This window comes from Salmo salar, chromosome 24, assembly GCF_965601325.2.
Source record: "Salmo salar chromosome 24, fSalSal1, whole genome shotgun sequence".
Taxonomy (NCBI): Eukaryota; Metazoa; Chordata; class Actinopteri; order Salmoniformes; family Salmonidae; genus Salmo; species Salmo salar.
In genome coordinates, this window is record NC_138314.1 from 11910667 (window position 1) to 11931388 (window position 20722).

Genomic DNA, 20722 nt, shown 5'->3' on the forward strand with positions numbered 1-20722 from the left:
CATATGTTTGTATGATGGAAATAGAGAAATTATTTTAATAGCCTAACCTAAATTATCTACAAAGGATAGGTTAGGTCCCTGGGTAGAGGCCATAACCTTGTATTTTAAAAAATAGGCTATTACTCTGGGCCAGCTCATGTTTTCTATGAACATTTACTTCAGATATGAATGTGGGTAAAAATTACCACGACTTCATAACAGAGCATTTAGATAGTTCACACCAAAAAAAATGCATCACCTTGAGTGAAAACCTTTGTTGAACCCAATGATACACTATATGACTGTCAAGAGGCACTGTTTTAAAGCCATTGCACCTCCATTTTGTACTACTCTTCCATTGTATAAAAGATTTTGGAAGCTACAGAAATGCATTTACTAATGTCTACATTTGTTTATGCCACATTTATTCCCATGGATGACTGCTCCTTCTGCGGAGTGCCACAGAACGTGACATTATGATCCATACATTGGTGTGCTACAGCAGAAACGACAACACAATATACAGAAAATAAGCCACTTACTTTGATAGTTACGCACACATGTCCAAAGTCCAATTTGTAAGGAAGGCAATGCGGGCGCCAGCCAGAAAATGTGCTGGGGAAAAACCTTTGTGCAAGGCCTGTTCTGACTAGAGATGCGCAATCTTGATCTCGGGAAAAACTAGGGAAGTGCTTGGGCTCTCGAAGTTTGTCTGGCTCAGTAAAGCCTCAAACATAAATGGTCCGCAGTGAAATGGGCTACTTCTTATGTGAATTAACGAGAAGGCGGATCACACCTCAATTCAAACTGTTGTTAGAAAATACAACTTGTTCGAAAATAATTAGAAATTGACAAGTTGAAACAGCCTATAGATAATTAGCAGGCAGCGTGCCTTGGTTTGAGGGCAGCATGGGTAACTGTCCTGTGCATAACAATCACATTTCGGAACAGTGAGAGCATTCTGACATCACGCGCATGAAAAAACTCAAGCAGGGGCGACAGTTATAGATATTTGGAACTCACTCATAAAAAAGTTAGTAAACTTCGGGAAAAAATAGTGTTTGACCAGATACAATGCTATTTCACAGTAAACAAATTAACAACAGATTTTCAGCATGCTTATAGAGAAGGGCATTCGACATGTACAGCACTTACACAAATGACTGATGATTGGCTGAGATAAATTTATAATAAAAAGATTGTGGGAGCTGTTTTGTTACACTTCAGTGCAGCTTTTGACAGTATGAATCATAATCTGCTGCTGTGTTATGTGTTATGGCTTTACATCCCTTGCTATATTGTGGATCGAGAGTTACCTGTCTAACAAAACACAGAGAGTATGCTTTAATGGAAGCCTCTCAAACATAATCAGGTAGAGTCAGAGTCTCGGCTCCTTACTGTTTTCAATATTTACTAATGACCTGCCACTGGCTCTGATTATACCTTGTGTGTCTATGTATGCTGATGACTCAACACTATCCAGGCCAGCTACCACAGCAACCCCTTTGGCATCCACAGAAATCACTGAAACATTTAACAAAGAGATGCAGTCAGTTTAGGAATGGGTGGCAATAAATAACTTAGTCCTAAATATTTCAAAAACTCAAAACGTATTTGGGACAAATCATTCACTAAACCCTAAACCTCATCTAAATCTTGTAATGAATAATGTGGAAATTGAGCAAGTTGAGGATGCTAAACTGCTTGGAGCTACCCTGTCATGGTCAAAACATATTGACGCAACAGTAGCTAAGATAGGAAGATGTCTGTCCATAATAAAGCCCTGCTCTGCCTATCAACAAGGCAGGTCCTACAGGCCCTAGTATTGTTGCACTTGGACTACTGTCCAGTCTTGTGGTCAGGTGTCACAAAGAGGGACTTGGGAAAATTACAATTGGCCCAGAACAGGGCAGCATGGCTAGCCCCTAAATGTACACAGAGATAATAACAATATGCATGTCAATCTCTCCTGGCTCCAAGTAGAGGAGAGTCTGACTTCATCAATACTTGTATTTGTGAGAAGTATTGACATGTTGAATGCACGAAGCTGTCCATTTAAACTGCTAGCACACAGCTCAGACACCCATGCATACCTCACAAGACATGCCACCAGAGGCCTCTTCACAGTCCCCAAGTCCAGAACAGACTATGGGAGGCACATAGTACTACATTAAGCCATGACTTCATGGAACTCTATTGCACATCAAGTTACTCATGCAAGCAGTAAAATCAGATAAAAATACACCTTAAAGAACAGCGGGGACTGTGAAGTGACTCACAGACAGTGAAGAGACACACAGGCACAGATACGCATACACACAAACATAATAAAATATGCACTGTACACACACGTACACATGGATTATGTGTTGTAGATATGTGGTAGTAGGGTAGTGGCCTGAGGGCACACACTTAATGTGTTGTGAAATGCATTGTAATTTTATGAAAATGGTATTTAACTGCCTTAATTTTGCTGGACCCCAGGATCCATAGGAATCCATAATAAATACAAATACAAAATGAGTAGAATTGCATGAAATTAGTTATAAAATTGCTAAATCTCCTCTCCGAGCCCAAGGCAAAATGTGTAGAATTGCAGCAAACTTGCTTTAGAACCGCAACATTTTATCTAAGCCACATGGCAACATTTGTAGAATTTCAAGAAATTAACTCTAAAATGTCATTATTTTTTCTTCCCGCTTTCAAAGGGGGGGGGGGCACAAAAAATGTAGCTTGAAAGGTGCGGGGCCCCCCAATAAAATGTTGCTTAAGGTCCCCAAAAGGCTAGGGACGGCTCCGACTGCATGTGTAGGTATGGATGTGGGTATGCAGATCCTCCGGCCACTGCAGCCCCTCATGAGATCAGATTTTTTTGTGCCACCACCCTCATCAAAGTTGTCCATTCTTGGTGTAAATTAATAATCCTGGCAATGAATGTCACGTCCTGACCAGTATAGAGGATTATTTGTTATTGTAATTTGGTCAGGACGTGGCAGAGTTTATGTATTTTTGGGGTTTTGGGTTTCTTTTCTATGTTTGTGTTTCTTTGGGTTTTCTATCTGTTCTGTTTCTATGTTAGTTAATTGGGGTATGGACTCTCAATTGAAGGCAGGTGTTTTCTAGTTGCCTTTGATTGGGAGTCCTATATATTAGGGTGTGTTTGGTCTTGTTTGTGGGTAGTTGTTTTAGCACTGCTATACGTGTGTAGCCTGCTATACTGTTCCTGTCGGTCATTGTTTTCTTGTTTTGTTCGTGGTGTTCACATTATAATAAATTATGATGAGCACGCAATCCGCTGCATATTGGTCCACTTTTTCCGACAGCGATTTCAACATATCTTCTGACGAAGAGGAACGTGACAATGAAACTTTGAGGGGGAGATATAAATGCTCTTATCAAGTACAGTAGTTTGATACTCTTATGTTCTCCAGTTATACTGTATGTTCATAAAAGTTTAAGATACTTTATTGGTTGTATCAGATATGAATTATGCTACAGTTGTTTATAATGTTGATTATGCACTATTTATAAATGGTCCTTTTGAGAATGTATATAACCTTTCTCAAGTAAGGTCGGCCTATGGGATTTTAAATATATGTTTGAGTAATGAGTACCTTATCCAGTGGTGTAAAGTACTTAAGTAAAAATACTTTAAAGTAATTTTTTGGGGTATCTGTAGTTTAATTTTTCTTCACTACAATCAAATTGTATTTGTCACATGAGCCAAATACAACAGGTGTAGACCTTACAGTGAAATGCTTACTTACAAGCCCTTAACCAACAATGTAGTTTTAAGAAAAAGTTTAAAATAGATAAGTAAAAAAATTGAAATTAAATAATTAAACAGCAGCAGTAAAATAACAATAGTGAGGCTATATACAGGGGGTACCGGTACAGAGTCAATGTGCGGGGGCACCGGTTAGTCTAGGTAATTAATGTACATGTAGGTAGAGTTAAAGTGACTACGCATAGATAATAAAGAGAGAGTAGCAGCAGTGTAAAAGAGGTGTCTGGGTAGCCCTTTGATTAGCTGTTAGGTATATAAATAAATCCATACGTAATAGTGAAACTAACTTAATCCACCCTAATAAAAATAGTACATTGCCAAAACAAACAAAACTACCACTTCTTCCTACTTTTAGTTCTCCCTATCTCCCTTCTCAGGCTGTAGGACATGAGGGTGGTACAGCTTGTGCCAATATTGCATGCAAGTCTTTCACTGAAAAATCTTTCAGCTCCAGGAAACGCTCTGGCGCAATCACGATTTTTATCTTCCTGGACCTTCTCTCCACCTTGGCAGTGCCATTAATTACCATAGCTATAAATGCCACAAAGTCCACCTTCTTAACCTTTAAAATGTCAGGATCCTGCTGGTGAAAGGCAACCCCTGTATCCTGCAGTGTAGGCCTATCCACTACCATGGACTCTTCTGGTATGCCATTCAAACCCTCAACCCTTTTTACAGCTGCTGCATAGGAAATGCTCTGTAAAACCCTGACTTTGGCCACCTGATTCTCATTCACCCTTATGGGGCATTCAGAAGACATGGCATCAACTCACATATTCATCACTTTTATAACACATAATATGATCCTTTCCACAACTTGGACATCTCCGCTTCTCCCTTCTGTAAACATTTGCTACATGACCAACAGCTTTACACTGATCACACTGCATTGGTCTTGGGATAAATGCTCGGTGTCACGGGCGTCGTAAGGATTGGACCAAGCTGCAGCGGGTAAAGTGCTCATCTTCTTAATTTATTTAAAGAAAACACTTAAACTAAATAAACAAATGACGAAACAGTTACATAAGGCAACACAGGCTATACAGGAAAACAACCACCCACAAAACACAAGTGAATCAAACACAACTAAATATGGCCTCCAATTAGAGACAACGACAACCAGCTGCCTCTAATTGGAGGTCATTGCAAAAAACAACAACATAGAAATAGAAAACTAGAAATAAACAGAAATAGATAACAGAACCAAAACCCCAAAACACACAAAACAAACACCCCCTGCCATGCTCTGACCAAACTACAATGACAAATAACCCCTTTTACTGGTCAGGACGTGACAATCGGACTCCCTAGTTAATATATGCTAACTGCACTTGAGTAGAGAGAGACTCCATATCAAAAAACAAAAGAACAGATAGACTCTTCACCATTCACCACACGATTCGCCCGATGTGCTTCAATCACTCCAGAAATATTTTTAATCTCTTCAAAATCGACTGCCCACGAGACGCCAGATATAACCCCCTTGAGGGGTGCCCTGTTCCGAAGAGACACACACGACACTTCAAACGTATCAAAAGACACAACGCACGTTCCTTCTGATCCGCAGAAGTTCAACAAAAATCAAAACAAGCCAGCCTCTCAAGATCCTTACAACCTTCACTTTACCCAGAACTCTCTCCACCAGTTAGATAACTCAAATGGTTTTTTTCAAGATTGGTACTCTGCTCAATTGCTCCTCATTAACAAACCGTACTCCTACTAGATACGAAAGGTCATTCTCATCACTGTACACTACTTTGCTCCGTTTTCCATTCTTTTGGGCAATACTCCAATTCTCCTTGATTCTACCGCCATTGTATTCAAAACCCCCTCATCTGCTTCCGCCATCTTTCGCTTGTCAGGAAAGTCACACCATTCTGGAAACGTTAAGACCGGCTTTGGTTAAGGTGTGTCCTTTATGCCGTCTACACAGGAAATAAACGACGGTGTTTGATTGGCTGCTTTGCACAATGACGCGTAAGCAATGTTTTTCGTTGACACCACATGAACAAGTATCAGATAACCTTGTTTAGTTGCGGAGAACTCTTCACGTTGACTCCCTCGCCGGTGTATTTCAACGCCTTAATGCAAAGTAATTATGTTTAAAGATTTTACACCTTTCATTGATACCTTATGTAATGTACTGTAATATACACAAGAACAGGAAACCTTTCAAATTCAAATTGGTAACGTTAACATTAACTTACGACGTTACTGCTACTTCGTAACGTTTTATATATATATATATATATATATATATATATATATATATATATATATATATATATATATATATATATATATATATATATATATATATATATATATATACTAGCTACCGTAACAGTCCCAGCTAAATTTGATAAGAGTAGCTAGCTAGCTAACTGAAAGTTACTACAAGTTAGCTACACAGACTTTGGTAACTAACGTACTAACTAACGTTAGCTAGCTATTAACGTTAGCATACTACCTAGTTATTTAGCTGGTGTTACATGTCATAATATCTATCAGTACTACTGTAAAAAGAAATGGCTAGCTACATTCACTATTGAACCACAGTTGATAGCAGGTTAACTTATTTAGTTGACTTAGATTATGGCTTGGCTCCTGTGTGGATTCAACTTTGGAACTTGTGTGTGTGTGTGTGATTATTAACTTCTTATTTTCTCTTTCAGTACAACTATAGATGTTGTAAGAGTGATTGTGCTACTGAGACTGATACCATGTCTGATTTGGTGGATGCCAAAGGGATAGCTGCACAAGGGTAAGGCAATGCATTTCTCATGTCAACCCTATCAGCTACCCAAAGAATAGAGGGTGGGCATTTTTGTCACCCATCTACACACAATGCCCCGAAATGACAATGAAACATTTATTTTTTATGTTTGCAAATTTACTGAAAATTAAATACAGAAATATCCAATATGTATTTACATATGTATTCACATCCCTGAGTCAATATGTTGTAGAAGCACCTTTAGCAGCGAATACAGCTGTGAATCCTTCTGGCTACATCTTAAGAACTTTCCACACCTGGATTGTGCAACATTTGCCTATTATTATTTTCAAAATTCTTCAAGATCTGTCAAATTGGTTGATGATAATTGCTAGACAACAATTTGCAGGTCTTACCATAGATTTTCAAGAACATTCACTGTCTTCTTGGTAAGTAACTCCACTTTAGATTTTGTGAATTTTTCTCCCAGTGTCTGGTGGAAAGCAGAATGAACCAGGTTTTCCTCTAGGATTTTGCCTGTGCTTAGCTCCATTCCATTTATTTTTTATCCTGAAAAACTCCCCAGTCCTTAACGTTACAAGCAAACCGATAACATGATGCAGCCACCACTAAGATTGAAGATATGGAGAGTGGTACTCAGTAATGTGTTGTGTTGGATTTGCCCCAAACATAACACTTTGTATTCAGGACAAAAAGTGAATCGCTTTGCTCCATCTTTTGCAATATAACTTTTTTGCCTTGTTGCAAACAGGAAGCATGTTTTGTAAGTATTTTGTATTCAGTACAGACTTCCTTCTTTTCACTCTGTCAATTATGTCAGTATTGTGGAGTAGCTACCAATGTTTTTGATCAACCCTCAGTTTTCTCCCATCACAGCCATTGGCCTCATGGTGAAATCCCTAAGCAGTTTCCTTCCTCTCTGGCAAATGAGTTAGGAAGGATGACTGTATCTTTGTAGTGAAAGGGTGTATTGATACACCATGTAAAGTGTAATTAATAACTTCACCATACTCAAAGGGATATTCAATGTCTGCTTTTTTTATTTTTTACCCATCTACCAATAGGTGCCCTTTGCAAGGCATTGGAAAACCTCCCTGGTCTTTGTGGTTGAATCTGTGTTTGAAATTCACTGCTCGACTGAGGGACCTTACAGATAATTGTATGTGTGGGGTAAAGAGATGAGGCAGTCATTAAAAATCATGTTAAACACTATTATTGCACACAGTAAGTCCCTGCAACTTATGTGACTTGTTAAGCAAATGTTTTGAATACTTATTGACTCAAGACATTTCTGCTTTTCATATTTTATTAATTTGTAAACATTTTGAAAAACATCATACCATTTTGACATTATTGGGTATTGTGTGTAGACCAGTGACAAAACATCTCAATTCAATCTCTTTTAAATTCATGCTGTAACACAACAAAACCTGGAAAAGATCAAGGGGTGCGAATAGTTTCTGAAGGCACTGTATTTTATTATATTAGTTTGCACTTTTTATTTAGATACCCATTTGGGTGGCATGCACTGGGCGAGTGAGCCTATTTTTACATAGTTCTATCAGCTGTCACATTCTGTGAATGCATCTTTTAACATAATTTTATCCCTGAATAATGTTGGACAAATTATTCTCTCAGCTGGATTAGAATGCAATGTGACATTGCGTGTCTGATCATAAGCCAAAACCTGCTGTCATTGTGCCTTCAAGCATGTCAGCCAAACAAGATGCATTTTCAATGTACCTGTGGAGCCAGTTTAACATGGACAGTGAAAAGTGCATGTAGATGTTTTAATCACTCTGCAAGGACTCCTGCAATGTGTTATTGTCCGCCCACTGTGCCGCAGCCGATTCGGTGTTAAAAGGAACTTTTTCCTTTTGCTCCAGGCTGGGCAGTCCCTCAGTGCAAAGGTTTACGACAGAGAATCCTGAAGTAGACGCTAAGCCTCCGGCTGACATGTACACATATAAGATGAACTACCCCAGCCTTGGTCAGTGTGTCATCATCAACAACAAGAACTTTGACAAGCAAACAGGTAGGCCTAAGTTTGTACGATGTATTTTTGTCCATTTCACTTGTTCAGGTTATGATGGTATGTCCGATTTTTGTTATATACACTTCATTGGTTATTTCCCTTTAAGGAATGAGCTTTCGCAATGGAACAGACGTGGATGCAGGACATGCGATCAAAGTGTTCTCGAGTTTGGGGTACAAAGTGAAGGTTGCCAATGACCAGACTGTGCAACAGATACAACAGCTGCTTTCCAAAGGTAAGCTCAGCAGTTGTGATGTGAGTGTCCGAGTTAGATTGTCTTTCTTTGTGGAGTCATTTGAGAAGTTTCTTTCTGATTGTATACAAATAAGTTGCACTAGTGTTGGTAGTAGTGATGTGACATCTGGCAAAATTTGATCGACTGAAGGAAATCTCTTTTTAATGTTAAGTTTGATTGACTTCAAGAGCCACTGTGTGCGTGTGCGCGTGTGACATTTTCAGTGTCTCAAGACGACCACAGCCAGTCCGCCTCCTTTGTGTGTGTGATGCTGAGCCATGGAGAAGAGGGGTTCTTCTATGGCACAGATGGCAATGTAGAACTCAAGAAGCTCACTGGCCTCTTTAGGGGCGACCGCTGCAAAACGCTGGTGGGCAAGCCCAAACTCTTCTTCATCCAGGTACTGTAAGGTTTTAGCTGCCTGCTCAAAATTTCTGTACTGAAGTGATGAACATGTATTTGCATGACTGATATTCAGTGGTACATTGCTAAGAGTAGACTATCTTCCCCTGACCCTTAACCCCTGATCCTTCCTGTGGACCTGGTGAGTAGGCGTGCCGTGGCGATAACCTGGATGGTGGCATAGAGACAGACGCCGTTGCTGATGACTCTCCAGAGAGGATTCCTGTTGAGGCAGACTTTCTCTACGCTTATTCTACAGCCCCAGGTAATAAACCCTGTTTATTAATTAACCCTGTTTTATTAGTGCCCCACTTTGATATACTTTAAAGGCCCATAGCAGTCAAAAACGTGATTTTGTAAATATTTATTTCCACACTTAGGTTGTAGTAACTGTGAAATTGTGAAAATGATAATGCCCTTTTTAGTGTAAGAGCTGTTTGAAAAGTTTTGGTGGATAGAATTTTGCCAGCCTAGTGACATCACCATTTTAATCGAAAACAATCGCAGTAAGTTACTTAATTGTTACCAAGAAATGATTTGGTATTGAGATAAAAACGTCTGCAGTCATGCATACTACATATGTTACATTTACATGGTACATTGGTATGTTACATAGTACTTACAAATGATATATGTTATAACTTTTACACACAAACTGCAAACATGTATGACAGTAGACTATAAGCCTACTACTATAGCAATATATACTTGTATGGTAATTGCACTGTACCATGTACAAAAACGACCATGTACCACTGTATGTGCTTTAGAGAGGTTATAGCAATGTACAACATTACTACAGTGATTGGTTGGTCTGATTGGTTTGTGACGTCCGTGCCTCCCCATAGGCTACTACTCCTGGAGGAACACCCAGAAGGGCTCCTGGTTCGTGCAGGCCCTCTGTGAGATGTTACAAAGGTACGGCAAACAGCTGGAGATCATGCAGATCATGACACGTGTCAACCACATGGTGGCACTTGACTTCGAGTCTATCTCCAACATGCCTGGCTTTACTGCCAAAAAGCAGATCCCTTGCATTGTGTCTATGTTGACCAAAGATCTCTACTTTCCACATTGATTTGATATTGTTGTCTAGACATTACTATGACTTGATTGTGTATCCTGTGGGACCTTTTTAACTATGTGCACAATGTTTACTGGACTTCTAAGTAGTGCTGAGCAATTAAACAACATTTCTAAATGACCAATGTCGGTTCAATATTTTTAATTCCCTTTATGCACATTTTCTCTAGAGATAAACCAGATCAAGCCCGAACTGCAATGTAGTAGGGAGTTGTAGTTTCCAACCGGACGATATTTTACATTGTTTAGTGCAGAAAACGTGGTAATTAACTACCATGACCATAATCCTACTTGAGACAGAAGAACGCGCGATAGAGAGCGGTTGCTTCGCGAGGTATCTGTCTGAAAATACATTATCTAAGTGATTGGTATTCAGCAGCTACAAAAGTATGCCTTATTTACTTTGAAGAACTACTAAAATTGTGATTTTCTCAGACAGCATAGGCAGAAGCTCTATAGAGAGGATGACTAATATATATTTTTTAATTGTCATAAAATGATAAAACAAAAAAGTAATCAAAATAAAACAAATGTAATATACACTACTAAAATATTTTTTTAAAGTAATGTGAATAAATGATGGTTAATAAGTGATAAGCAGTTATGGGCAGTCACTACCATCATTGGACTTTTAATGATTGTTTTATTCTGTGTTACCGCATTCAACCCACATAATGCATTTAATGTATTATCGAAATCGAAAACCGGGATTATTGTTTAAGAATTGAAATGAAACCGAACCGACCTCAAAAAGCACTAATCGCTCAGCACTACTTCTAAGTGGATACAAATTTAAATACTTGTATTCTGTTTGGTTTAAGTCTTAAAGAGAAAGCTAAAGGTTTGATTCGATTTACCTTGGACTCGGAGGCCTAAAAGGCATGATGTTGGACCAAAGAGAATGCATTTGTAATGGAGGAAGGCAGGCATTAAGCAGCGATTATGCAATATTTATACTTGCTATTGATTTGTTGTTCCTGTATTGGTTCTGAATTATCGGGTATAAAGGGAAACACGCTTTCAGATAGCAATAATGTAATGAATCAATCACTCGGGCTTTAAAAGTATTGAAAAATGTGCCATGTCTTTTTAGAAATGATAACTGTGGGATGGTTTGTTTTTTTCATTCACTTGAATAAACTAGCTTTTATACTTGATTCAATTGTTATCCTATTATTTTCCACATTCACATTTCTGTGAATGGGATTTTAATAAATATATACAGTACCAGTCAAAAATTTGGACACACCTACTCATTCCAGGGTTTTTCTTTATTTGTACTATGTTCAACATTGTAGATGTCACGTCCTGACCATAGAAAGCTTTTTTTTCCTATGGTAGAGTAGGTCAGGGCGTGACTGGGGGGGGTTAGTCTAGTTTATATTTTCTATGTGGGGTTCTAGTTTCTTTTTTCTATGTTGGTGTTTTGTATGATTCCCAATTAGAGGCAGCTGGTTATCATTGTCTCTAATTGGGGATCATACTTAAGTAGCATTTTTTCCACCTGTGGGTTATGGGATATTGTTTATGTGTAGTTGCATTGTCGTCATGTTTCGTTTATTCTTTATATTTTTTGTATTTTGTTAAGTTTCACTTTCTAATAAAGATGTGGAACGCTACTCACGCTGCGCCTTGTTCCGTTTCTACAAACGTACGTGACGGTAGAATAATAGTGAGGACATCAACACTATGAAATAACACATGGAATCATGTAGTAATGAAAAACGTGTTAAACAATTAAAAATATATTTGAGATTCTTCAAAGTAGCCAACCTTTGCCTTAATGACAGATTTGCACACGCTTGGCATTCTCTCAACCAGCTTCATGAGATAGTCACCTGGAATTCATTTCAATTAACAGGTGTGTTGTTAAAAGTTAATTTGTGAAATTTCTTTCCTTAATGTGTTTGAGCCAATCAGTTGTGTTGTGACAAGGTAGGGGTGGTATACAGAAGATAGCCCTATTTGGTAAAAGACCAAGTCCATATTATGGCAAGAACATCTCAAATAAGCAAAGAGAAACGACAGGCCATCATTACTTTAAGACATGAAGGTCAGTCAATCCGGAAAACTTCAAGAACTTTGCAAGTTTCAAGTGCAGTCGCAAAACAATCAAACGCTATGATGAAACTGGCTCTCATGAGGAGCGACACAGAAATGGAAGACCCAGAGTTACCTCTGCTGCAGAGGATAAGTTCATTAGAGTTATCTGCACCTCAGAAATTGCTGCCCAAATAAATGCTTCACAAATTTCAAGTAACAGACACATCTCCACAAACTGTTCAGAGGAGACTGCTTGATTCAGACATTCATGGTCAAATTGCTGCAAAGAAACCACTACTTATTTAACCAGGTAAGTTGACTGACAACACATGTCCTCCAATTATTGCTTGTTAATAGAAAGAGGAGGATATGTAGGCGTGTGCTCCGGGCTCCGGTCCTCAACCAGGGGCGGAAATCCCGGGGGGGACGGGGGGGGGACGACCCCCCCATCCTGGGAAAAATATGATTTTTTCCCCCCAATATATCACTGAAACATAACTATGTAATTTAAATAATATTAAGAATACGCAATGAAAGCAATTGTGCTGATTATAGACACTTAATAGCGCGTTTTTAAGTTTCAAAAGATTGCAACCCCCCCACCCTTTGCCTCACAATGGTTTGATCCACTGCCAGTTCCTTAGCTTGCTAGGTAACAGAGAGGTCGTATCTACTGTCTGAAAGGCACTCAATGAACGTAACTGACGTGAGGTTAATCCAGTCAATCGCGCACACACACTAGCTGAATATGCAGAGCTAGCGCGCAAATATTAACTATTAAGCTAGCTAGTACCTATTCCATTTATGTGGCGTCGTCAAAGATGGAATCAGCATGCAGATGATGTAAGTTAGTGCTTCAAAGTCCCTGTGATAAGGTTAGCGATAAACTGAAATCCAAACTGAACAGAACTACACTCTCTTCTACCATTGTCTTAAATATATTTAATGGTCTCGTTGCAAAAGCTAAATTGTCGCAAGTGAACTTTTATTTATTTATTTTATTTCACCTTTATTTAACCCGGGTAGCAAAGATTATAGCAAACACCACTGAAACTGAATTGGTGCTCGCTAGCTTTGCAAATTCAGCTATTGTTGGAAGCCAGCCAATATGAAACAAACTATTAAAATTACAAAAGGTTGCAGCATATGTTGTGTAAATGGTGAACTCATACAGCTGTCAACTCTTGTCATTTTAATCCGTTTCACATTTGCTAGCTACCTTTTAGATCGAAGCCCAAATAGAATGATTGAAGATGATAGAAGCCCATCTCCTACTGTAAATAACCTACACACTGTGTGTGTAGCCAGCCAGCCAGCCAGGTAGAAAAATGGCAGAAAAACAAAAGATGGACATCAGAGTATTTTTCAATACACCAAAACGCATAGTAAGAACCGTAGTAGCCTAATATCTCAAAGACTAGTTGATAAAATGTTCATAAGAAAGAAATGAAATTCTAATGGAAATGTTTCACAATGATGTCATTAGGCAGAGCAGGCAACAGATGGCACACAGACAGCAGAGTTGGGGACAGATATGCAGGGACAGACTGGCAGAGACAGGGAGTCTCAGGTAAGTTTGTTGAGTCTTTGTTTGGCAACATTATGAAAGGTTCTCAATTTTTTTTGACTTGTAAAATAGGAACATAATTGGAAAATGCCATGGATACCCCCACTCTCAACTTAAACTGGTGACTGAACTAAGATTTGTTAAAGGCAATGGTATTGCTGTTGTGATTAGTTGTGTAGTTTTGGGTACCGGTAGTTAGGAGTACGGCAAACACCTTATTTCTTTGGTTCCTCAATATACATTTACCATATTACAATGTAGGCTATGTGTTACAGCACTACTTTTGGTGTCCCCCTCAGGAATTGCTCTTGAGAAAATGTCATGTAATTGTCCCCTCCAAAGTTGATATCAGATTTTCGCCCCTGTCCTCAACCTGTTCAAATAAAACGTAGAGCATCCCTGTCTTCAGAGGATCTGACTGATTAGCACGTTAGTTAATGGGGAAGTTTACCTAAATTTACCAAGCGATTCCATACATTGAAACTAGTTAGTTGGAGTTTGCCTTTTGATGTCCCGTGTACACTAGCACGCGGTGCCGCGCGGTGAAACACTGCTTCCCATTCATTTTCAATGGAGGAAAGTGGTGAGGAGCGAAGAGTGTGGGTGACGTGCATGTTCACTAGCAAGTGGTAAATTGTCGCGTGCCACTTAGGCCGCCCATTGTGACTTGCTTGTGGCTGGCAGCATATAGCAGCACATTCGATTGTGCGTCAAGAATTCAGCATAGCAAGTTTGTATGACGGTCTGGTTATTAAATGGGTAAATAGTTCAATAGTAATATGCTCTAAAACGCTCTGATGACAAACAAACTTTGCTGCTCTGTTTGGCTGTGAGAACCTATTCAAGTAAGTAAATACATTTTGAAAATGTAAAAAAAAAAACAGATGTATTATTAGCTAACTAGCTACAGTGCAGGCTAACTCAAATGAGCTGCTAAATGAGCTAGCTAGCCAACTTTTCATACTGTATAGATAGCTAGCTAAGTTAATTAAATATCACCAGCTACCTAACTTCATTTTAGCTAACTATTTTGATGCATTTCTAGGTAGCTAGCTAACAGCCATGGAGGAAGGTGAAGGATAATGTTAGCAGCCCCAACTTTCAAAGTGCGAGAGTAGGCTATTCTAGATAGGGTAGGTACTTTTGTGTAGTTCCAGTCCCTAGAAGTGAGGAAGGAGATAATGGTAACATAATATTCAGTGCAGTGTAATTTGAGTATAATGAAGTCTGTTTCTTGTGAGGTTTTCTGTCCTCAGATTAAGAGAGCTATGAAAGCCTGTCTACAGATGAAGAGGTCTCAATGAAGAGCAGTGGTTCTCAGTCCTGGTCCTGGGGACTCAAAGGGGTGCACATTTTTGTTTTTGCCTTAGTCGAATGATCAACTCATCATCAAGCGTCAAGTGGTATTTATGTATTAATTTGTGATGCTATCCTTGATATGATCCTGTTATTGTCACATGCTACACATGCATGTGTGTGCCCATGCATCTATCAATCCAATGTTATCATGATTTGTTATAAGGGATATTATACTTTAGTAATCCATAATGACCTGGTGATGTAAAAGTCTAATAATAACATTATCTTCCATATTCCTAGATACCTTGTAACTGGAGATTGCCTACAGTTAGCGTGTAGGGCACTGCAAGGTTGGGTGACCAGGGCCATCTGGGACTGCCTCCTGGAGGAATTCAGGCATGTGAAGGCTACCTGTGTTCTGCATAACTTCATGAAGATGGACACGAGGGCCAGGAGTGGATCTGCAGCTTGCCGGCGTGTGCCAGAGGAGAAGTCTGGTGCTCTGCAGGATGTTTCAAGGTTGGGGTCCAGCAATGCAGCATGAGAGGCAATCCGTGTGCAGGAGATCTTCACCTCCTACTTCTTCAAAGAGAGTGCTGTTCCCTGGCAACACCATAGACTACATTATGCACAACCAAAGGCTATTTTAAGAGCCATCCACATTGCAATAAGATTATTCTTCCATTTACTTAGCTATGTCAACTGCAGTTATTCAATTCCCAGTTTCTCTCCCTTTGATTTCTACTTCTCAGGTGAGGGTGCTGTTTAGATAAGGGTGTGATGTCTGTAGAAAAACAAAACAGGCTGTTTTAAGTCACTCATATTGAGAAAATGTAGAACAATTAGACACCCTATAACCCACAACTACACACTCATGTATCAATCTGATTGATGGATTGTGTTGTGCAGTAAGCAGGCTCAGGTGTATAATTGTGACTCCGTCCACCTTCAAAGAACAGGCAAGAGGGCTAACCATGGAGAATAGTAAGACACTTCATTATTTCTATAACTATGCTATATTGTTTGTCCTCGTGTGTCCATTCATGTTTTTCAGCATAAAGTACTCTGCAGCTACTTAGTGGACACCAGGTGAGGCCACACACAGATTCCTGTTGAACACTCATTAAACCTAACACCCTGTGCGGATTGTCAACGCGCATGTCGTTCGGCCTACTTCTACGAAAAACACAAAATTGAAACATGGCACCCCAAGGCATGTAAATCTGTAAGCAGTTGTGATATTAACAAGAAATGTTCAAAATGCCATTGCAATTACAACCTTAAAATAGACAGCCCTAAACCTCATGTGTGTGGAATCATACATTACAGATTGGGCAAAGGGCCTTTGAAAAGCAGAGACGCTGAAGTGGTTCAAGAAGTGCCACATGAGTGTTATATTCAGCCCTTGGCTGAAGATGAACATTCAGAGAAATATGTGTTTTATGATTTTGAGACTAATCAGCAATCCGGGGTTCATTTGCCTATTTTTGTACCTACCATGACTTTCAAGGGTGAAAAGTGGTCGGCAGAGGGGCCCAATTGTGCACTCCTCTTTCTAAAACACTTCAGAAAACCCCAGTACAGAAACTTCACGTTTATAGCTCACAATTCTAGAGCCTATGACTCCTATCCTCTTTTGAACCCTCTGATACAACAAGGTGTTGCACCCAGTGTCATAGCTCAAGGTAGTAAAATCTTGTGTTTTGTAGACCCCGCCTTCAACCAGAGATACATTGACAGTTTAAGTTTCTTACCCATGAGATTGGCTCAAATGCCTGAGGCCTTGGGTTTTGGAAACTCTGTGAAAGGGTGGTTTCCTCATTTCTTCACATCTGAGGAGAATCTACATTATATTGGATCATATCCCAGCCCCGAAATGTATGGATGTGATCAAATGTCTCCCAAAGAGTGAGAGAGATTCATGACATGGTATGAGACCGTATGTCATAGCATCTTTGATTTCCACCAAGAGATGGAGTCATACTGTGAGAACGATGTAGTTATACTTCGTGAAGGATGCCTCAGATTCAGAGAAGAGATAATCAAAGATGTAGGCATTGACCCCTGGAGTTGTACAACTATTGCATCGGCATGCATGAAAACTTATCGTTCACACTTTTTACCTCCAGCATCTATAGCTATTCCATCGCCTGACAACTACCGACGCCAATTCAAGTCATACTCTAGTTGGTCCATTCAATGGTTGGAGTACTTGGCCCAGGATAAAAACATTTTTATTCAACATGCTTTGAATAGGGGTGAGAAGGCATTTGGGCCTTATCACGTAGATGGATACATACAGATTGACGGTGTTGAGACCGTGTTTGAGTACAACGGTTGTTTCTTCCACAGTTGTAAATCTTGCTTTGTGCCCCAGGACATGTGTGTCCTAACCCAAAAGACTTTTGGGGAAATGTACCAAGAGTTCCAAGACAAATTGGAATCTTTACAGGCTACTTACGGGTTGAAAGTGAATGTGATGTGGGAGCATGAGTGGACAGCACTCAAAAAGTCGGATCCTTATGTTCGAGCTTTCCTTTCCAGCTTTGACACACCAGAACCCTTGGAACCACGACAGGCCTTGTATGGAGGCCGTACCAATGCTTCGACATTGCGGTATGTAGCGCAACCCGACGAGACAATAGGATATGTAGATTTTACATCCCTTTATCCTCATGTAATGAGTTCCTCATGCTATCCTATGGGGCATCCTGAAATTATTCACCGTGACTTTGACTTACCCCAAAACTATTTTGGTCTGATCAAAGCAACTGTCTACCCTCCTAGGGGTTTGTTTCTGCCAGTGTTGCCTTACAAGGGACCTCGAGGAAAACCTTTCTTTCCCCTTTGTCGCACCTGCAGTGAAAACAACAAACAGGAAAAGCCTTGTGATCATTCAGATCAAGAAAGAGCCCAGACCGGTGTATGGGTCACAGTTGAATTCTCTAAGGCTCTAGAGATGGGGTATCATGTGGCCAAAATCTTTGAAGTGTGGAACTTTTCCAGGAAATCAGACACTCTTTTTAAAGAGTACATCAAGACCTTCTTGAGATGCAAGCAAATGGCTTCAGGCTATCCTGCATCGGTCACAGATCAAGAGAGCAAAGACAAGTACATTCAAGACTATCACGACAGAGAAGGCATACTTCTTGACACAGACAGAATAGAGGTCAACAAAACCAAAAGAAATCTGTCGAAATTGTACTTAAACTCTCTTTGGGGCAAGCTTTTCCAGAGAAGCAATATGCTAACAAGGTCGATCATTAAAGACCCCAAAGAATTTGGGGAATTTGTTTTTTCGAATCAATACGAAATTTCAAAATTTTCATTCTTGAGTGAAGACATTGCCCTGGTGCAATGGAGATGTAACAAGAATTGGGTCCTACCCCCGGGTAATGTAAATGTGTTTCTTGCAGCATTTACCACGGCCTATGGTCGACTTGAACTATATAACCTCGTGGCGCAGCTGCAGAGGAGGGTTCTTTACCACGACACAGACTGTGGTCTATGTAAGCAAACCTGGTGATTGGGAACCCCCCCACTTAGCAACTATGTGGGTGGTTTAACGAGTGAACTCGAAGATGGTGACCATATCACAGAGTGGTCCTCCTGTGGTCCCAAAAGCTATGCTTTTAGGACTAAAGACAATCACGTGGTGTTGAAAGCCAAAGGCGTGACTCAAAACTATGAAAATGCCCCGCGTGTAAACTTGGAATCAATCACACGCTTGGTTGAGGGGTTCATAAACGACCGGAATAGTGACTTGATTGTTAGAGATAAAAAGGGCTTCCATCTAAGGACTTATTAAAATATTCCGGGTAGTCTATGACAAGAGATTGCTTTTACCTGACGGGACCACCTTGCCCTTTGGCTACTGACTTATGTTACAAGCCATATGTGTCTTAAAGCTTAAGATATAATGGCTGCTGTAGAAGATTTTGATCCCTGGTTGCAACTACCATTTTCGGCCTTAATCGCAGGCCCATCCAATAGCGGTGAAACTTGTTTTGTAAAAAGTATTTTAGAGAATTCTGAACATGTATTATCTCAGAAACCTGACAGTATTGTGTGGTGTTATTCGTGTTATAAACCTTTGTATGATGAGCTGTTGAAGAAAATAAAAATCAAGTTTGTTGAAGGAATACCCGAATCCCTGTCTGATGATGAACTTTTACCTCATAAAAACAATCTGCTGGTTTTGAACGATATGCTATTTGCCGGTAGCAAACATCATGAAATTGCACGAGCTTCTACCCAATATACTCATCATAGGAACCTGTCCGTGCTTTACTTGGTGCAGAATGTGTTTCACCAAGGTAAAAATAGCCATACCATTAGTTTGAACGCCAATTACATGGTTTTGTTCAAAAACCCTAGAGACAAACTACAAATGAACACTAGCTCAGCAGATGTACCCTGGAAGGAAATCCTACTTTATGGAGAGCTATGAGGACGCTACCAAAGCGCCATTTTCTTATTTAATCGTGGATTTAAAATCAAATACTCCAGAACACCTGAGGCTCCGAACCGGCTTGTTCCCGTGGGAGTGGCCGGCGGCTTACATTCCTAAAAAGTAACCGCTATGTCTCTGCGTTTAAAAAGAAACCTGCCCCTCTTGAGAAGCCTAGTTGGGGCTACCGCTAAAGAACGTAAGGCCATCTTGGGTCACTGTTCTTAAGATCTCATATTATCCCTATGTGAGATTGCTTTGAATCTTCTCAAAGGACGAATTCCACTCACCCTGACCCCATTAAACAAAGTAAAGAGACAAAAGACCGCGATCAAACTCTTTGCCAATAAAAAGGCCAGTCTTCAAAAGAAAAGACATAGCATACAACTGTCTGGGGGTTTTCTTCTACCTTTACTAAGTATAGCCGTGCCCTTCATCCCCAGCCTTATTGCTGCCAGACGTGGGGGTGGAACACCGAGTCTGATGGCAAATAAAATGTACTTGGTGCCTCAACAAGTGTTGTATAGACTTAACTTCTATGGGCAAGTGGGACGCTAGCGTTTCACAGCCAGTGAAATATCAGGGCGGCAATTATAAAAACAAGAAAATGTCATAATTCAACTTTCTCAAACATACTATAACTATTTTACACCATTTTAAATATACACTTCTCCTTGATGTAACCACATTGTCCGATTTCAAAAAGGCTTTACAGCGAAAGCAAAACATTAGATTATGTTAGGAGAGTACATAGACAAAAATAATCACGCAACCATTTTCCAAGCAAGGACATGTGTCAATAAAACCCAAAACACAGCTAAATGAAGCACTAACCTTTGACGATCTTCATCAGAGGACATTATGTTACACAATACATGCATGTTTTGTTCGATAAAGTTCATTTTTATATCCAAAAACAGCATTTTACATTGGCGCGTGATGTTCAGAAAATGTATTCCCACCAAAACGTCCGGTGAATGTGCACATCAATTTACAAAAATACTCATAAACATTGACAAAATATATAACAATTATTTAAAGAATTATAGATAGACTACTCCTGGATGCAACCGCTGTGTCAGATTTTAAAATAGCTTTACAGAGA

The 20722-nt window shown here is 39.7% G+C and overlaps 1 protein-coding gene and 1 long non-coding RNA gene across 2 annotated transcripts; both read left to right on the top strand.

The window, feature by feature from the left end:
- The first annotated feature begins 5812 nt into the window (after positions 1-5812).
- Positions 5813-11415, top strand: casp3 (Caspase-3). The gene is given in 7 exon segments (NM_001139921.1): positions 5813-5858; positions 6442-6530; positions 8390-8538; positions 8645-8773; positions 8998-9173; positions 9326-9440; positions 10024-11415. Coding segments are annotated over 6 exon segments (840 nt in total). The 5' UTR covers positions 5813-5858; positions 6442-6489; the 3' UTR covers positions 10254-11415.
- Positions 11416-14354: 2939 nt separating this feature from the next.
- On the top strand, positions 14355-19309 carry LOC106584954 (uncharacterized). Its single transcript, XR_014382502.1, has 3 exons — positions 14355-14713; positions 15110-15271; positions 15468-19309. It is a non-coding gene; the product is annotated as an uncharacterized LOC106584954 (long non-coding RNA).
- Positions 19310-20722: the final 1413 nt, after the last annotated feature.